Here is a 19,287-nt window from a genome sequence, read left to right on the forward strand (position 1 = left end):
ATACCTACATTGGTTGGCCACGCTTCATTTGAATGACATTTATTCTTTCTATAGCGAAAGCGAGAACGTGAGAGGCGCCATGATACCGGCTATAACAAAGAAATACTTGCTTCGCGTGGGGCCTAAAACTCGAAAGGTAGCATAAAAAGGCAAAATAAATATTGAAAGACAATTCGCAACCACATTTCCACATCCTTCTTCAATCCCAGATTACATCCTTGTTCAAATAAATATGAACGCAGGCCTGTTTTGTCAAAATAACTTCGCTCTGTTGTAATTTCACCTTCTCATGTTCCGGTCTATTAGGTTAGGATGTCACAAGGAGACGGGTAAACATTACCTCGTTTGTAGTGGTTTTGAAGCCTAGAATAATAAGTTTTTGTATGTAGAATTTTTGCGCGAGCCAGATTGCCGATTAGTTAAAGCCAATTTTTATCTATACTGTCACAAGGAATATCGTATATAACGAGCTAATTTATGATCCCGATGATATTTCGTTGCAGCGAGTTTCGATTCGTCACTTACTGTAGGCCACGACCCTATTTGTAGTTCTCATATTGTCACCGGCTACAGTGAGAGAGCTTGCTTTTGCTGTCTATGCGAGAAGTACTGCGTGTTGAAAAATGGGCTAGTTGGCGATTGATCATCACACCGTGCAGGCTAAGTAGCGCACTTTGACGAGGACAAAGGGGACAAGACACGACAATCGCTACACTCGCAACTAATTTTACTTCAGAAACGATGCTTCACATATAAATGCGCCCGCGCACCCCTGACCGACGCAGAAAGGAATTGACATGTCAAATGCATTCGTCATCAAGGAACATATATCGCGGACACTCAAGCGATAGGACAAGGCATCCGTAGCTTAGACACCGTAAAAATATACATACTTTGTCCTCGTCAAAGTGCACTACTTTACCTATACGGTATGACGCAGTACTGCGTGGTTCTCGCCTTTTTGTTCCCATGGACGTCGAGGCAGTGCTTCCAGTGGTAGGCGTCCATGCTGTACGACACGGCGAACGAAGAGACCCACTCACGACCGTCGCCGCGGCCTTGAGTCAGCAGGCCCGTGATCTGTAATGGCGCACCACACGCGTTTGTAGCCCAGATAACGCGCAAGGTTCAGCGTAACGTGTCCGCTGCTGAAGGAACCTTTGTCGAAATTCTGCAGTTCACGACGCACGTCACTTACAAGACGTACAACGGCATCTCTTTGATACGATTTTTGCGGGAAGCGCAAAGTAAAACGCATGATTCGAAATTCGGATGATCCAATTGGCAAGTTCTAAAGTATATGAGTGATACAATTAGCAAGCTTTAAAGTGCATGATTATACAGTTAGCAAGCTCTAAAGTGTAGCAACAACACAGCATGTTTTGAAAATTGGCTAGCGCGAAAATGGACAAGGACTGAGAAGGAACACTGATGTACAGGACAGGCGCTAATGTGATTGACGATGGCGAAAGGCTGCACAGAAGTAGGTAAGACACAAATAGAAGGGCCCACTGCAGAAGAAATATAGTTTAAGAGTATACGTTGTTGGGCTAGTTGGTTCATAATCTTGAAAATTGGCTAGCGCGAAAATGGACAAGGACTGAGAAGGAACACTGATGTAGAGGACAGCGCCTGTCCTGTACATCAGTGTTCCTTCTCAGTCCTTGTCCATTTTCGCGCTAGCCAATTTTCAAGATTATGAACCAACTAGCCCAACAACGTATACTCTTAAACACAGCATGTGACGCAGCGTCACAAGAACAGGCGGTCAACGCACTTTTATTCGGCCACGTTACGCCACGCCGCCAATTTAGATCAGCGATGTGGCAGTGCAGCCGAGTTGGGTTGGGTTGGGTTGGGCGAGGCCACGTTGTGTTCGATTGGGTTGGGTTGGGTTGGGTTGGGTTGGGTTGGGTTGGGTTGGGTTGGGTTGGGTTGGGTTAGGTTAGGTTAGGTTGGGTAGGGTGAGATTACTTTGTGTAGAGTCGGGTTTGACTGGGGGTGTGTCGTGTTGGGTCAAGTTAGGTTAGGCTCCTCTCTCTTGGCGGCGATTTACCCGCGCTGCTGCCGCACAATCTGCACGGCTATGCGATGGCCACGCTTGATGCGGATAATGTTCACACCGACGGTCTAAAATCTTGTACAGGGGTGCTGTTCTGGACGCTGTCATATTTGCCATGTTGTCAAATTCCGCCATCTTGTTAACTCTGGTTGGCCCAGAGGGCTGCTACGGCCTCTATGATTGGCCGAAAATGCCACCATTACAAAATTTGACAACATGGAGGTATTTGACCCTGTCCAGAATAGCATCCCAGGTCACAGAAGGAATCGCTGCTTCACCTTAGCGTCGGCGCCCAGGTCCACCTGTATCCACTCGGTGTCGGCATCCTTGGCGGGACACCAGGCACCGCGCGAGGCCAGCTCGAGCACGCGGGCGTAGCGCAGCTGGCATTCGGGCTGGCGCGTCGAGCTGGCGCTCAGCTGCCACTCCTGCAGCCGACCCGCCAGCAGTCCCAGAGGACCCGGCTGCCGGCAGTGGTCGTCGGGCGTCGCGTGGCTCTGGTGGTGATGGACCAGCGGTATCGACGGCGACGAGGAGGCGGTGGCACCCCACCGCCGGGGCCCTGCGTTATTCGTGCGGTTTGCGCCGTGACTCGTACAGTTAATTAATTGTTTCACACACCTAGAGCTATTGAAGAGTGTTTGACAGCTAAAGCTGTTAGACCAGAACAGCAGATTTTGGTGGCGTAGTTGTCCGCCGCCGCCGCTGTCGCCCGTAACCGCTATCGTGTGAAATGAGAAAAAAAAAGGTCACCGACGATTACGATACTGTCTAATGCGAATTCTGAGCGCAGCTTCGTGTTGGGGCAAGGCCATCTGTGTTTGAAGTTTTGGCTTTCCGCAAGGTATCAACTGCACCATAAGTCATAATGAAGTAGGACAGCACCCACTACGCCATTATTCGCCTTTCTGCGGATAAGCGAGGTACCCGCTAAAAATCTGTAAGGCATTCTGTGCACTTTGTTGATGCTGCATGTGGCTGATGAAGAATTATGGCTGAGCACTTTGCAGTGGGTGGGAAGCATTAAACCACACCCTCGTTGCGCAATTGGTATTGTGTGATGACTGGTTGTTATTTTACTCTTCTGCCACGCTATATTACATAGGTTAACGCAATTCCTTGCCCGACGTGTCTGTATAGGGTCTTTTTGCAGATAAGGTTCAAGCACCGGCGTGGCTCTGTGGTAGAATACTCGACTGCCACGCAGAGGGCCCGGGTTCAAATCCCATTCGATTCTGGGCATTTTTTTAGTTTATTTTTTTTATTTCTATCGGTTACGCCACCGACGGAAACGGCGACGCCGCTCGACGCAGGAAGGGGCGCCTAAGAGTTCCGCTCTAATATCAAGGATCGGATGGGATTTGAACCCGGGCCAACTACGTGGCAGTCGAGTATTCTACCACAGAGCCACGCCGGTGCTTGAAACTCCTCCGCAAAAAGATCGTATACAATCGCCATGTCAGGCAAGGAATCACGCTAATGGATGTAATATTGCGTGCTAGAAGAGTAAAATAACAACCAGGCGTCACACAATGCGAATTACGTAACGAGTGGGTCGTTTAAAGCTTCCAACCCATTGCAAAGGGCTCAGACATAATTCTTCATCTTCATGAGCCACAGAATCAACAAAGTGCACATAATGCTTTACAGATGTGCAGCGGGTACCTCGCTTCTACGCAGAATGACGAATGACCATCACAACAAGGCATCACATCACATTGTGATGCCTCATCACAATGAGGCATCACCAGTGGGTGCTTCCCTACTCTGCAAAAATTATGATTTATGGCATAGTCGGTACCTTACAACTGTAATTGTAATAGTCGCCCCAAGGGAGTCTACAATGGGCTCTAGAAAGGCCGCCCTTCGAGCTTTCGCTGTGATTGTGCTGCATGTTACGTGCAGGCCTGGCGTTTTTTTTTTCTTTTCTTTTTTGTGCGTGACTGATCGCATTCGCGACAAAAAGAAAAAACAACAACTACTACCCCCACTAATATTATGTTTCTGATGATGATGAGGTAGAGGAGGAGGAGGCGGATGTTGTAGGTTGTGGCGGATCTAGCCTTGCGAGAGTTGCAAGCAATTGCCCCGCCCGGTTTCCTCCTTTCAGATTCTGTTGAACTAATGTTCTTTTGTAGCGTTAGCTACACTTGCTATCCGGAGCCGATTTCGCGTGGTTCCTCATGAGCTGTGCTGCGCATGCGCGAAGGTCAGTGCGGAGCCGGCATCTCACGCGCTCTCCGCCACCGGGGGGGGGGGGGGGGGGGGGGGGTGATTCTTAAAAGGAAGAAGGAAATGAAAATGAAAACTGGTGGCGGAGAGCGGGAGGAGTGGCGTCGTAGCCGGGCAGACAGACTGGCGCCGGCGCGCGCGACTCGCCGCTGCTGCTCTGCGCATTCGAGAAGGGTGACGTCGTAGCCATGGCGCGCGCAGCTATTCGCCTTCGCTGTGCAGTCGCCGTCTGACAATGCGCTGGTGCCGCTTGATAGCGCCTCTGACTGGCGTTTGCAGGTGGGTAACGCCATGGAGAAGGAGAGCGCAAATGCTGCTCAACGGCGCAGAAGAGCCGAGAAGCTTATGTCATCGAATCCCGAAGTAGTTGCCTGACAATTAGCGGTTCAGCGTACGAAGAATGAAGAAGCAACCTGACGTTGAGCAAAAATAAATATGCATGTGCCACATAATACATATACCGTGTGTGTGTCATTGGAGCAACAGTAAGCATGAAAATCAAGCTAATCCTAGACCATCTGGAAAGCTCAGAATAATCAGCTGAACCTTTGCTAACGCTACCGTATATCCTGGCATAGCCGAGCTAAACCACCGCAATTTTTTTTATTTGTTCGTTCGTTTGTTTGCCTGTTTGTTCCTCCCACATAAACGGGCCGAACAGAGATCCCTTAACATTCCTACGAAGCACTGCCATTAACAGAAATCCCACAGCGCAATAAGACAGCCGAGCTGCCGCTCTCAGCATAGTTCTCAGACTCGCGCGAGAACCGCGCTCCCGGGTATCAATGATGCAAGGCAGCAGCAGCACCGCCTTCGGGAGCCGCCGAAACAAGTCTCGTCCGAAGGCGTACGCATAAAAGGTCACCCAGCGAAGGCCACGGCAACGCGAGCAAACCCAACACACAGGCGTATCATCCCAGAGAAGGAAGCATCACTACCGTTGTTGCTGATGCAGCCTTGGCTGCGTTTCGCGAGCCTGGTGGGCGTTAACGTAGCACGCGGGCGCATAAAAACTGGACGTGGAAAACGCGAGAGGCGCTGCGCGCGCCATCAAGCTTTAATGTTCAATTAGCCTCGCTCACGCGCCGAGACGAACCGAGCCCGCGGCATTCGCTTACTGCCGTTGTCCTTAGCCTTCAGCTCACGAAGCGAGCTTGGTGAGCTTGCGAGGCATCGCTGTTTTCGTGCGCTGATGCCAGTCTCGATTCGCGCATGTTCTTGCTTTCAGAACCACGTTTTGACTCTTAGTATCCTTATCTGTATTTTCGTTTTTTTTTTCCCTGCGTGTAAGCCCTGGTGTTTCTCGCACATGCGAGGCATTTGATCGCGGGGCGGACGTGGGAGCACGCGAAAATGGGACTTGACCAAACATTGCATCTATAGCGGTGTATCCTTACTCGCGCTTACCGCACTTTCGCGGTCATAACGTCTGGAAGTGTACGCCACATAAACCCACACGCAATTGTGCTATAATCTGCTCACGCCCTGTACGCTCTCCGAATAGCTATCTTGTGCGCGAAATTCGAAAGAAAACATTGCGGTAATGATCCAAGCTCTGAACACCCGCCAACAAGCAAATACGCACGAAGAGAAGCGTGAAGTACTAAAACGGCGAGGCGGTCAGACGTTTAAGGTGGCGTGAGGGCCACAGGAGTGCGCACGTCAACGTAACCGCCCGACTTTTAACGAGCTCTGGAGTAAACGTTATGATCGAGATATACTGAGACCGCCAGAAATCATTCACGCTTATTTTTCGTCGCAAAACAATCCTCGCACACAAAGTATCTAGGTATCTTACGAGTGACTGACATGTCTTACGATCTTACAATATAAGAACAGAAAACACGCGGCGAGTTGCTTCAGGAAGAAGTTTTGTTAAAGGCGCGCTCGTGATTAATTTAAACCACTGTGGAGTCAACCTAACTACTGCTGATGTCAAGGTCGCTCTCCATATTTTTTTAATTATCATAGTTACCATCATAAGCATCATCGTCTTCCCACTTCGTGTGCACTGCAGGCTCTACCGGCGATACCAGCAGAGATCGCCACACAAAACTGTCGCGTAAGTGATACATAATGGCTGATGGACCTCCTCATACGTACCGTTGCTGCTATACATACGCCGTCAGTAAAGCTCACCCGAGCCAAGATGTCAGAGGCGTAATCACGATTCTCGATGACGCCAGGTCCAGTGTATCGTCACCGCAGTCCAATCGTCAAATTAAAATATCCTACGCTGCGTAACTCACACTTGCGAAACGTCATTTCGAAAGTATGCCTCACTAAACTCGTTTAACCATTCCGTGGTATCCCTCAAACAAGGGACGCAGATTCACACATAAACGCCTCTCGCGTTTTGCACTCGCCTCGTCGCATATACGCACAGTGCACGTAGCGTGTGCGTTGTATACGCCAGAGTGCGGCACAGCGATCCCCTTTCCCCACCCCTTCGCGTTCTTGCAGCGCAGGATACTACCGCATCCCACGTATGCTGTATCTCGCCGCGTTTAGCCATTACGCTTTGCATGACTTCGTGGCGCCACGCGCGCCAGTCTTCAATTATTGCTCGCGCGGTTTATGATCTCTCACGAAAACCGCGCACACGAGCTGTGCTCTTTCCCGCATTGCACTTTCGTAAAAGCACAGAGCTTCCTTATGCTATGCCTTGGCCTGTCCCCCCCCCCCCTGTTCCAACGTTGCCCCCCCCCCTCTCTCCCTCCCTGGTCCAACGTTGCCAGGACGTTACGGGCACGCAAAGCTCGTTCATTCGCGACTGTGCAACGAAGAAAGCAGACATTATCATCGCAGCGTTAGCTTTTTCAAGAACGAGATCCCGCGCCCGTTAACGTTTATGAGCTGTGCTCGTACACTTACAACGCCATATCGCGCGAAAGTTGCGTATCCATGTCGGCTGAGAACGAACCAACAACGCTTCCTTCGCGAAAAATTTTTAAGTCCTCGCGGCAATTACGGAGAAAATGGGTGCACTGGAGAATTCAGGCGCAGAAATGACTGAGCCTAATAAAAGACTTTCTTCCATTTCTTTGGCGTCATTATTACGCCATGTAGCCATTGAGCATACTATAGTTAGCGTGCTGGAAGCTTTGCCATCATATGTAGAAGGTCATAACGCGAACAAGCCTGGTCTGCTTATAGGGCCATTCATTTGGTCGCAAAGTGCACTCTCATTCGTCGGTTACTACCGGTACACTAACTGAGGCTATACATAGCGACACGAGCAACATATGAATGTGCTACCCGACAACTAACAAGCTCGTTTCACTGGGATGCGTCGTAGAGATGATGTTAGTAAGGATGAGGCATGACAGTTTAATGAGGGTGTCGGGTGCGTCCTCCGGAAGGGCACTGCATAATTTATCTGATGATATAGGGCGTTTTACGGCGCAATGGCCTATTATGGCCAGGGGGCACCAAAACGTGGTGTATAAGCAATAGTGTGATTAATGAAAATTGGTTAGCTTAGGGCGTATGCCGGTATAGGGGCCTATAAAAACGTGAGCACTATAGTATGTGTAAAGTAAGCGTAACAGCAACAAAACCACGACAATTTTCAGAGCTGTGCAGTGACTATGGAAGATGAACGCCTCGCCAGACACTGCTGCCTCTCCAGGAAACTTGCATGCAATGGCGTGGAGGCGCGTGCATTAAAGATATCGTACTGTCGTATAGCAGCATCCTCTTGGAGAGGAGGTACTACGAATATCTTGTGCGAATGAGTTGCAATCTGTCGACATCTTCTAGCACGGCTAAAGCTGGTTTCCATAATGTATACCACAGTGTTGGATAGCTTCTAGTGAGGACAGTGTTAGACCCCAACATAGAAAGAGAGAGAGGGGGGAGGGGGATATAGGAACGCTTTGGCAGATTCTTCGTGTACATTGATATTGCATGCACCTAATAGTACAAATAAAGAGACGAAGTTGAGCGTAAGTTCGGCTTGATTGCTTATTCAAATGGAATCGGAGAGAAAACTCAGGGTGTCGTTTCCGAATACCAGTAGCTCCACAGGTAACTTCCATATTTCACAGCGCAAGACGACAACACAGTAAGGAACACAAGACACACGGATATCCTCGCCACCAGTGGTATAAAAGACTGGCTGGTTTCAATAAAATATCAGTTGTCAGTCAGCGATCCGTGTGTCTTGTGTTCCTTACTGTGTTGTCGTCTTGCGCTGTGAAATATTGAAGCTAGAAACCAACTCGCCCAACATATTACCTTGTGGATCCACAGGTAAGTATAAAAGGGGAACAAGTACGTCTTTGAGATTAAGTCAGTATGGAGACGGCTTAACAGTATGTCCTAGAGCGGAAAGCTTATGATATCATTTAGAATGGATTATGTAGGGATGAATCGAAGAAACCTTATTGCGAGACTAAAGCCATGACGGACACGCATTTTATCTTTTTTATTTTAGAGTACCTTACAGACCCCAGAATCCATTGAGTAATTGAAGAGACGCAGAAAGTTGGAGTGACAATGCGAACACAAACATAATACCAGCAGTAATAACATCAAAACAAGATAAGATTAGTCTCCTATACCTTTTGAACTGTTCATCTACATGTATTTCGATATACTTATATGGAGTGTTAAGTGATATATGATGACTGACTGACGCAGTACAACGATTGTGAACAAAATTTCAGATTACGCTAAGACTGCGCTATGCTACTCAGATCACGCTAAGGCCGAGATGAAGTTGAGGTCTTCAGCCAGATATGCGTTGTAGCCGTGCGGCGTAGGCGTGACGATATTCGAATATGTTGACACAGCTCTATGGGTGGTCTTGTGCTTGAAAATACCACCTGTTTACCTACTAACTTGCTGTAGTATATCCAGCACGGCAAGATACGCGTGCTGAATGCTTATACCGTAGATCAACCTAAGCGTACGCTTAGACAGTGTGTGCTTACCCGTGACTGTGATGCCCAGGGTTGCTAGCAAGATGGCCGTCGTAGCCGGTACCGTCCGCATGGCCCTGTTGTGAAAACATATACAAATACACAATAAAGTATAAATCGTACACTCACATTCGTTATATATATGTACACTATCGTGGGCTGCACGATAGTAAATCCATGCATTTATCCTGCCGTGCTAGCGCCAATTCATCTATGCGCATTACGCATACAACATAACCAAATTATGTGGGCACGAGTTCTATCTATCTATCTATCTATCTATCTATCTATCTATCTATCTATCTATCTATCTATCTATCTATCTATCTATCTATCTATCTATCTATCTATCTATCTATCTATCTATCTATCTATCTATCTATCTATCTATCTATCTATCTATCTATCTATCTATCTATCTATCTATCTATCTATCTATCTTATATTGTAGCTATACGCTCAAGCGGCGGCGGTCTCACATAGTGAGCAACACAGTCCTGTGTTTTACTGCACGTGAACGAAGTCACAGTCTAGAGGTTGAATTAACATTCCGCTGACAGAGCTATTTATATGAGAGTACAGCTAGCAATCAGCGCACAGTAATAAATGCAGCAGGATCTCACATCCCTGCACAGGACTGGCGCCAGAACGAGAGAGAAAGATGAAGAGGCTTTCGGGAGATAACGCACTACCCTTCTCGCAAATTTTTGACGTGTATATCAGATGGTCAAGGTCGGACAGGCCGACTCACAAAAGTTGATATCTTCATAACCGTAAGCACACACTAATACCGCGCCTCAGTCTCACTGCAGTTCCAAGTATAGTGAGTAGTTACAGCCGAACCCGCGAGGAGGGCGCGCATAAAAGTTCGATCTATCACGTTTCTCAGCAGTCGTCGCGCGCGCTGTCATTAAAAGCGTTTATCTGGCGGGGGAGGTAGGCGAAGAGAGCAGGAACTGTTCAAATGAATGAGGCGACGCCGCAATGGAGGACACCACGGGCACCGCCGCGCCCTCTGGCGCCATCCGCGCGAACTAGAAACGACAGAAAAACGCAGGAGAAAACTAAGCGTACCGGCGGGGTCGATTTATGGAGGCGTGATTAAATGCCCGAAACGTCGCCTACGCCGCACCTCACCGGCGCTCGCTAAGCCGTAAAAGAAAGAAGCGAAGGCATTCGCCGTCTTATTCGTTGCTCCAATGGGTATCTCATTTCCAATTTGGAGGCTGTAGGCTGTATAAGAGAAGGGGCGGGGGGGGGGGGGGGCTGCGTTTCTTGTGTCGCGAGGTTTTCTACGAAACCGGCTGTTATACGCGTATAGGTCCGAGGGGTCGGGCGTTCGTTAGTTTTATCTCTTACGGCTCAATCGTTAGTTTCAGCGCAGTCTCGCCTCCGAACGCGTTCGATATACGAAAAGAAGTTACGGCGCGACGCGTTCCGCAGGCTTTTTCTCGAAGATCTCTGAATTGCGGACGCATAACTGCCGCTGACACGCAAGCCCGAACGAGCGCGGAAGACAGTACCGGAGATCCCGGTCGTATACCGTATAAACTCGTTTAAAACTCGGCGGATCGCCTAAGCTTTTACGCCTTCTCGGGTAGTGGTGTAAGGTTACAGATATATAGGGCTAAGACGATTCCTTCCTTTGACGACTGTGCTTCGCTCTCGGAATGCGCGCCCAATTTGTCTTCAGACGACGTAAGAGTTAAGGTAAGCATCGCGAGCGGTAGGCGTTTATTGAATTTGAAGCTTGCAGGCACATTAAAGGTGTAATAATACTGTAGATGTAGGCTGTTCGTAGTCGCACTTTTCCCCATCATATTTTGAAGTTGGATAACTTTTACGTAAAAGAGAGCAGTATTGCGCATAGAGATAGAGAGTGACAGAACAGAAAAGAGGTATAAAAGTTGTATAAAAAGAATTACACACACACACACACACACACACACACACACACACACACACACACACACACACACACACACACACACACACACACACACATATATATATATATATATATATATATATATATATATATATATATATATATATATATATATATATATATATATATATATATATATATATATAATTAACCACTATCGCAATGAAACAACAGAAGACTCAGCCTGCAGAGGAAAAAAAAGTGATCAGTGGGACAGGATTTCTATCTCCTTGTCCCGTCTTAGCGCTGTTTTTCGACTCGTAATCATGAACCAACCAGCTCCAATGCGTATCCTAGTTCGAGTAACAGCTGTCTCCTCATGAAAGCGCAGCGATCGGAGCCAGGAGAGTATACAACTTCGGAAAGTACACAGGGGCACCGCACTGATCGCCAGAGGCGTAGCCAGAAATATTTTTCCGGGGGTGGGCATTCAACCACCGTTTATGTAGCTTCGCGTGTGTATTTGTATGTGTGTGTGTACACACAAAATTTAAAAAAAATTCGGGGAGGTTTGAACTCCCAACCCCCTCTCACCACCCTGACTACGCCAGTGCTGATCACAGTATAGTCTGGATGTCGCAATGCATGCCGCGAACACATGTGTGCACCAGCAATTACGTTGGAATGTGCGATCTGTATAGTGAGGACCGACGTGCTTCCTTTCACGATCCCATTTCGACGACTGGCGACCGTGCTCGCCGCAGTTGTTGCGCCGTGAGCGTTCTTCGTTTTTCTGGGTATGTGTTCTTTCAATGAAAAGCTCAATCTTCCCCTTATGCTTTGGGATGCTGTATTAATTGCCGTCACAACGTGACTATAGTATACAGGGGGTTTCAGTTAACTTGCGCAGTATTACAAGAACAAGCACATACACTACGCGTGTCGAATTGGCCCAGTATTTTTCTGAGCCGTTCGCAGCGCGTCAGGATGCTTGTTCAGTCCACAAAGCTCGGTAATTAATGAATATTAATTCATTAACTTTTTAATTAGCAACTCCAGTGGGAAATCTAATGCAAGAGTTGTAGTACTTGTTCTAAAACGTCGAAATATGTCACCGATGCTATGATAACTGCCAGTTTGATAAGCTGGGTAATTAACAAAGATTAATTAACATTTGATATAGTAGCTCAAACGAAAAAATTTCAATACAAAATTTGTTACGTTTGTTCAGCTACGTCGGATTATTTCATCTACGCTAAGATAGCTGCCCTTTTTAATGTAATTTTTTAAAGGCGAAAGGCTTAGATGCCTCATCAAACGCGAAAATTGACTGGCGTCCCACATCGGCGTCCCCCGTCGGCGGCGTCCACACGAGTGATGCAAAAAATCATTATCACGTGGCGACGTCATCATGACGTCAAATATCGCCAAAATTGTGACGTCATCGCATGACATCCTTACTAGGTCAGAAGTGGGCCGATCACGGAGGTAGTACAAAACCAGCCGAGGTGCCTCCGATCCTGGAGGCTGTGCAAAACCACGTTAAGTGCAGAAAGCTTTCAGAAGGGTGCCGGCAAGGATCAGTATATCGACTAAGAAGGAAGAAAAGAAGACGGCTTTCGCCTTCAGAGTGCGCGAAATTAAAAAGTATACTCGGAGCAAGTTAGCTGACACACCCTGTATACTATACGTAACACTCGAGAGAATGCGGTATGTAGTTGTGCGAAGTGCGTGTAGCAAAAGGGGGATCGCGGAGACGGGCCACAGGGAGTCGAATCCGGCATACGGCGAGCATCAAGCGGCACGCGGGCAACAATCTTTACGGCTGGCAATAAATACGAGAGACGATCATCTCGGCGCGACACGAAAAGGCTCCGAGATCCGTGAAAAAAAGCGAAGAGACGCGCGAATTCCTTCCGACCCGGCGTGCACGTTACAGAAAGCCACCATCCCATCCCACACTGCTTCTCTATACGATCCCGAAAATGTCGTTTCGTACAGGACTGAAGAGAAAAAGCTAAGTTCGCGAGCGGCCACCGGCAGATGGCAGCCCTGTAATAGGAGACCACATCGCGTCTTTCTTATATGCCGTGAGAGCGAGCCCCGCTGGCTATCTCTTGACCTCTAAAAGCCAGAAGGCAGTATACGACGCCACCGCAAGACGAATTGTGCCAGGCAGGCAGTTGAGTCAGGAAGCGGAAAAGCCCGTATTTCTTTCGCGCCCAAAAAACAGCTGCCCCCCCCCCCCCCCTCCCCTCGCTTTGGACAGAATAGACGCTGGAGGACGTTAACCCTCACTCAATGGTTTAGCCCGTACGAACTTACCGCCATTTTGGTACCGCGGACTGCTAACTAAACCTGGCAAGCCGCGGAGCGTAATGACCAGCCGGCATAGCCGTTATCGTTCGGCTTGTGCGAAGCACACTTCGTTAGCGTAAATCACTCTCAAAATGCTATTACGATGTGCGTCGCCTTTGGCGGCACGGTCCTGCGGAACCAGATGCGTAATGTGCACCTGGATTACGTGGGATGGAGGACTCCTATTTTTTGGGCTACCTTTATCTCGCTCTCCTTTTCTTTTGCTGCCTTAATCGAAAAGACAGTTTCCCCTAGATGCACATTAGGCAGTAGGCAGATAACGCGGAAGATTACCGAGGAGATAACGTGAATGCAGAGCTCGTTTAGCGCGGTCATTGATTAGCCAAGTGCGTTACCCACTGCCCGAGGGACCGTTCCGCCTTTTTTATCTTCGACTTCAGAATGACTGCCAACCGGAGTTGTGGATACTAAAAGATTCAAGTCTGTTTATGAGTAGCTACGTGGGTCAGGTTCTAACGGTTTTCGAAAGACACAAGAGATAAGCGCTCGTGATAAGAAGCTATGTGTAGCTATATACGAAGCACGAACTGTTCTTACACCGTGATACGAAGTAACGTGCTAGTACGTATACTGTGGAAAGAACTTGGACAGAATATCTGCGTGTGAACGTTCTATTGAAAGGTGAACTCCTCCAAGTAAACTGTTCATTGCCATGTTGTTTTCTTGGTCTTTTCAGGTTCCTTTATGTTTTTCTTCACTTGTTAATTTTTGTTTTTGGGTACACAACTTTTCTTTTTGTCATGCAGAACTTACAGAAATGGAGTAGCCTCGGTGATATAAACCGTAACCTCTCCACAGCAAGCCACTTAGAACAGAACAGAATAAAGGTTCGCAGACACGTGACGTGAACAGAGAAGCAGCGCCAGTCCCATTATTTCGTTCGCAGTTTATTATCGGGACGGTGCCTGTCACTGATTCGCACGAATTGTCGAGCGTTACGACGGCTTCTTCTTCGTTGAAAATATCAGGATTTCGCGCTTTTCGGCTTTGCGCTGTTATCTCCGCTTGCGCAGTCGAAAACGCACAAAACGCAGTGAAAACAGTCGATCGCGCACTACAGATCATGCGAGACAAGGCAGAACAACGGGCGTGCGACTGCATGGCAAAGCAGGGTAGGAGACAATTCACATGCTGATGTCCCTCGCACTATGGACCAATCGAGAGCTTATTTCCTGATGACGTCACGTGAATAGACTGCTGACGTCACGTGAATAGACTGCTGACGTCATGAATTGGGCTGAAAAGACGGGAAACACCGGGAGAGAATAACGCGTTCCTTCTTTCTGTTTTCAGAGGTTGTTTGGGGACCTTTAAGAAACGCATTCCCAACGTTGTTCAGGACAACGATCTTTTGTCAAGTTCCATGCACTGTTGACTGTAGATTATGGCAGCATCTTGATGGGACAGATTATACGTCGTCTATTATTGACGGAGGCAGATGCCTATCACCCATTGTAGGCATGTCCAGACTTGTAATCAGAATGTTCCCATCTCTTGCTGCACGGGGGCTCCGCTCAAGTACCCCAACCAACTATGATCATTGCGTACATGACAACGGATACCACGATACAGTTTTTAAATCAATACACAACACACACTCCACACACCAACCTTTATATCTTCGGTTAAGTCTTCATCGTAATAAAAAAAAAATACTCTAATTTCATATTCGTCGCAAGTGTTTCACACGAAGCGAATCCAGACACGAGCTACCAACGCGCAGATGACGTCTCTGGCAGCTCATTCGTCAGGGGCAACCACGCGGCAAACTAATTGCGAAGGTCCGTCATATGTGTGTCTGTGTCTGTGTTGCAATCGCGAAAACTTTAAAACGCACTCACACTTGGACGCTATTCAACCTTCTCCACAACGCATGGATCACCACGAAGGAAACTCTCGCGCCCCCTGCCCCCCCGAAAGAAGTAACATTTCCCATCGAAGTCATCCGTCTTTGAAAAGCGACGAAACAAGCCGCGGCGGGGCATCGCGAATCCGGTCCGTAGGGGGCGATCGCAACTCCCCCCCCCCTCCTCTCCCCTCCTAGATACACCGATGGCCGATAGCAATTTGCGAAGAGAATGCAGTAGGCGTGGGCCGGACGGCTGTAGAAAAGTACGAGTCGAGCATCAGAGACGGCGAAAGGTGGGAAAAGAAGTTTCGTTACTGATTTCGGGTCGCCGCATGCTTTCGAAACCGCGAAACATGGGAGGCTCCAACAACTCAGCCTCTCACCTCGGAACTCACCAGCGCGCGTGGTGGGGGCGCCATTTTCGATGAATCAGAAGAAGAAGAAGAAGAAGAAAAAGTTTGCGGCGTGTCCAACTTTGTAAACATCGTCCCAGCAGATCGTGCTCCGTGACCGGAACAACTCACGCGTGCAAGCGTGTGAGTGCTCGCGCCCAAGACAAACAACGACCGCCCGCTATAAGTGGTCCAATCCGCTCCCATCCAGGCCTTGCCCACCACCCCTCGATTAAAACGAAACGAGCAGACGACAGGACGGCGAAGCAGACGCGATAGTATACACAAGGCAGCAACAACTCGCTTCAGCGAAGCCGCGATAGCGGACCGAGGCGCCATCTTGAAAGAAAGCTCAGCCATTTGAGAAGCCTCTAGGAGACGTAGGCGACGATAGCATCTACGCTTCGCTAACGAGCCTCCGCTTTTAGCAAGGGGTCTTATTATCTCCCCTGGCGCGAGTGAAGTGGACAGGTTCGGGCATGCAGACACGGTGAAAGAGAAAACAAGGGAGGGGGAGGGGTGGCATGGCCGCTGAAATCATCGACAGTTGCTTCTCCTCTCCGTAAAACACTGCCTACGCAAATAATCGCCCGGTCGTTTTCGCGGGAAGAAGGGGGGGGTGGAGAGAAGCCCACGAGTGCTCTTCTTTCGCGAGTGCGTGCCCTCGCCGTCATTTGTATGTGTTTCAGCGAGCTCCTAATGGCCGATCAAAGATGGCGGCGCAACAGGCGCCACGTTAGGGCTATTTGTTTTAGGAGGTGGCGCCGACAGCGCGCGTTGCCGCCGTTTCCGGCGCGAGCAGTAGACGATACGGAATAAAAATTGGCGCGTCAGACGCGAGTAGCGCAATTAAACGTGAAATGAGACCATTAGCGCGAAGTGTTTGCGGTCGTAATTAATGAGTCAGTGTGGCCTATTATGTCGCGGTGCCGATAGGATGCGGCGGAGCTAAGTGGAGCTCACGTGAAATTCCTAAGGTGTACGTGGAGACTGCTTACTTCACCGGCCTTGTAATGTCGTCGAAATGCCTGCGCTTCGATGGCGCGTTCCCGGAGATGAAGATTCTGTCGTGTCAGGTGTTCTCTTTGCAACGATGTGTTGCTTGAACGTCGCTAATAAGCTACAATTTGTCATCGTTGGGCTAATAAGGAAGTACTCTGGGTCATCTGGGAGGGACCCTTTTAGGCGATGAATGAGTTCCTTCAGTGCCAAGTTTCCCCTGCGGAAATGTCCCTCGCGGGCGCGCCTCCCCGCCTTTAATGGCTCAATGTTGTCGCCTATGCAAAATTTTAGAGAGCCGATAATCTTAAAAAGCTAAAATTCTATTGCAAACGTTGGTTCTTATGACAATCACCCCGCATTGTCTATCTTATCGTGGTGTGCACAACGTTATATTGCTCGCCCCGTGCTTTCAAACGCGATGTTGAAGAAAACTGATTCCGCAGTTGGACACCTAGCGAAAATTAATGACTGTGCAGAATTGCCTAGGAAATTATAATGGTTGCTTTTCTTGTCTGAGGAGGTGGGGGCTGTCAATGGAGCCAGCCAGTGAGTGGGCTCGTGCGTTCATTATAGTGTTTAAAACTTCGTAAACAGGATTTGTGTGCTGGAGCCATACGACGTTTCGACTTTTCGAAACGTCGGCTCCAACACACAAACACTGTTTACGAAGTTTTCATCGAAAGCTTCCATCTTCCCCTGACTCCTGCCCCCCCCCCCCCTTTTTTTTTTGACATCATGGTGTTGACACTTCAATGGCCTCTAAACAACCTCTGAAAATACAAAGACCGAACGCGTTATGCTCTGCTGGCGTTTCCCGTCTTTTCGGCACAATTCGTGACGCCATCAGTCCGTTCACGTGAAGTCATGACGAAATAAGCTCGCGATTGGTCCTTATACGAGGGATATCAGTATGTGGATTGTCACCTACCCTGCTTTGCCATGCATTCGTACGCCCGTTGTTCTGCCTTCTCTCGCATGACTATCGTGCGCGAACAACATGATTTCACTTCGTTTTGCGCGTTTTCCACTGCGCAAGCGGAGATAACAGCGTTTAGCCGAAAAGCGCGATATCTTGATAGGCTCAACGCTTAGTGCCGACCACGGTGGTGCTGACATTGTTCACGTGTTTTATGAAGAAATAACTGGCGAGGAGGAGATAGTGCCTGTAGGAAGGGTGTAGCGAAGGCGAGAAAGAAAGCACTATCTCGTCTTTGAACTCGGAGAGGTTTAAGGGCAATTTCAGTAGGCTTCAGCTACTGCGTTTTTGGTGCCGTTGCTGCCATAGGCGTGCGCACGGGGGGGGGGGGGGGGGCAGGGGGGGGCGGCCGCCCCCCCTAATAACCTAAGAGGGGGGGGCGCAAAATCTGCCGCGTACATTGACTTACAAGCGTACATTGACTTACAACTTACTTACATTGACTAATGGTGAACCCTGCGCACGCCTATGGTTGCTGCAACCGTATACCGACGCCAGCCATGTAAGTTATAAAAATGAAAGGCCAGTATTCCGAATCAATGTACCCGAGTGCTCGAAACCGGTTCCTAAGAATGGCTGAGTTGTGTTTCCCTCCAACAAATCCATTTCTTATTTTCGTGCGCATGCTTTCAAAAATGAAAAACTGTGGACTCTCCCTGCATTTTTACCTGACTTCTTGCATTAAAAATAACTGCGCTCATGCTAACGGCAAACTTTTGTACTTCGCGAAAAGGAAAAGCGAGTCTCATGGAAGCAGCGATCCACATCCTCTTAAACGTGCTTCGGTTGCAGACCTCAAGTGGATATTGCATTAGTAGACTTCTTTCGTTTTAAACGTTATTCGCTTGCTGTATACTCAAAAACCAGACAGAACAACGCCACTAGCGCACACGTTACGTGCACGTAGCTCGTGAAACTCGTTAAAAAATTCAGGAGCTCTTGCCCTATCGGGAAAATGGGAGCGAGCGAAGCTTCGCGTCCTCTTTCTTTCTTTCTTTCCTTTCTTTCTTTCTTTCTTTCTTTCTTTCTTTCTTTCTTTCTTTCTTTCTTTCTTTCTTTCTTTCTTTCCTTTCTTTCTTTCTTTCTTTCTTTTCTTTCTTTCTTATCTTTCTTTCTTTGCTTTCATTTCGTTCCGTCTTTTCTTTCTTTCGCATTGCGTAATGCTCCCTCCTAACTGTTGTTACCTTCCTCCGTGCCGGGAATTGGAGCTTCATCCACGTGCTAAGCAGCGCAACACTTCACTTGCTACAGGCCACAACGACGGCCACGCATTTATATCCAGGCAATAATGAAAATGTGGCAGCGTGAAATTACAATTAAAAGTCACCTCGATAAAAGATCAGATTGCTATATCAGAAACGGCTGGCCGCCGACAAATCCACGATCGAGATAGCATCAGTTATCGTAAAACGGCATGTGACGGGGCACCTTCGAGGGCCGCATTTCTGTGCTCTCGCCGGCGCCGGGTTTTTCGAGTACGACGCCGCCACCGATATCTGAGAGATATGACAAGCTTCGCTTCAAAAAGGAAGATATACGGCGCGAAGCGTATGCAGAGGGCGCCAGCAACGCGCGCGCGCTA

The 19,287-nt window shown here is 48.5% G+C and overlaps 1 protein-coding gene across 1 annotated transcript in view; it reads right to left on the minus strand.

Annotated features, from left to right (window-relative positions):
• LOC125756254 (lactadherin-like) overlaps nt 1-19,287 on the minus strand; it is a 41,963-nt gene that overhangs the window by 2,911 nt on the left and 19,765 nt on the right. The window contains exons 2-4 of the mRNA XM_049419338.1: nt 9,232-9,296; nt 2,341-2,624; nt 958-1,080 (exon numbers count right to left, since the gene is read on the minus strand). Of these exons, the coding sequence (XP_049275295.1) occupies nt 958-1,080; nt 2,341-2,624; nt 9,232-9,292 (468 nt within the window). The 5' untranslated portion in view covers nt 9,293-9,296. The remainder of the gene's footprint in view (nt 1-957; nt 1,081-2,340; nt 2,625-9,231; nt 9,297-19,287) is intronic.

Source organism: Rhipicephalus sanguineus, chromosome 9 (genome assembly GCF_013339695.2).
Source record: "Rhipicephalus sanguineus isolate Rsan-2018 chromosome 9, BIME_Rsan_1.4, whole genome shotgun sequence".
Taxonomy (NCBI): Eukaryota; Metazoa; Arthropoda; class Arachnida; order Ixodida; family Ixodidae; genus Rhipicephalus; species Rhipicephalus sanguineus.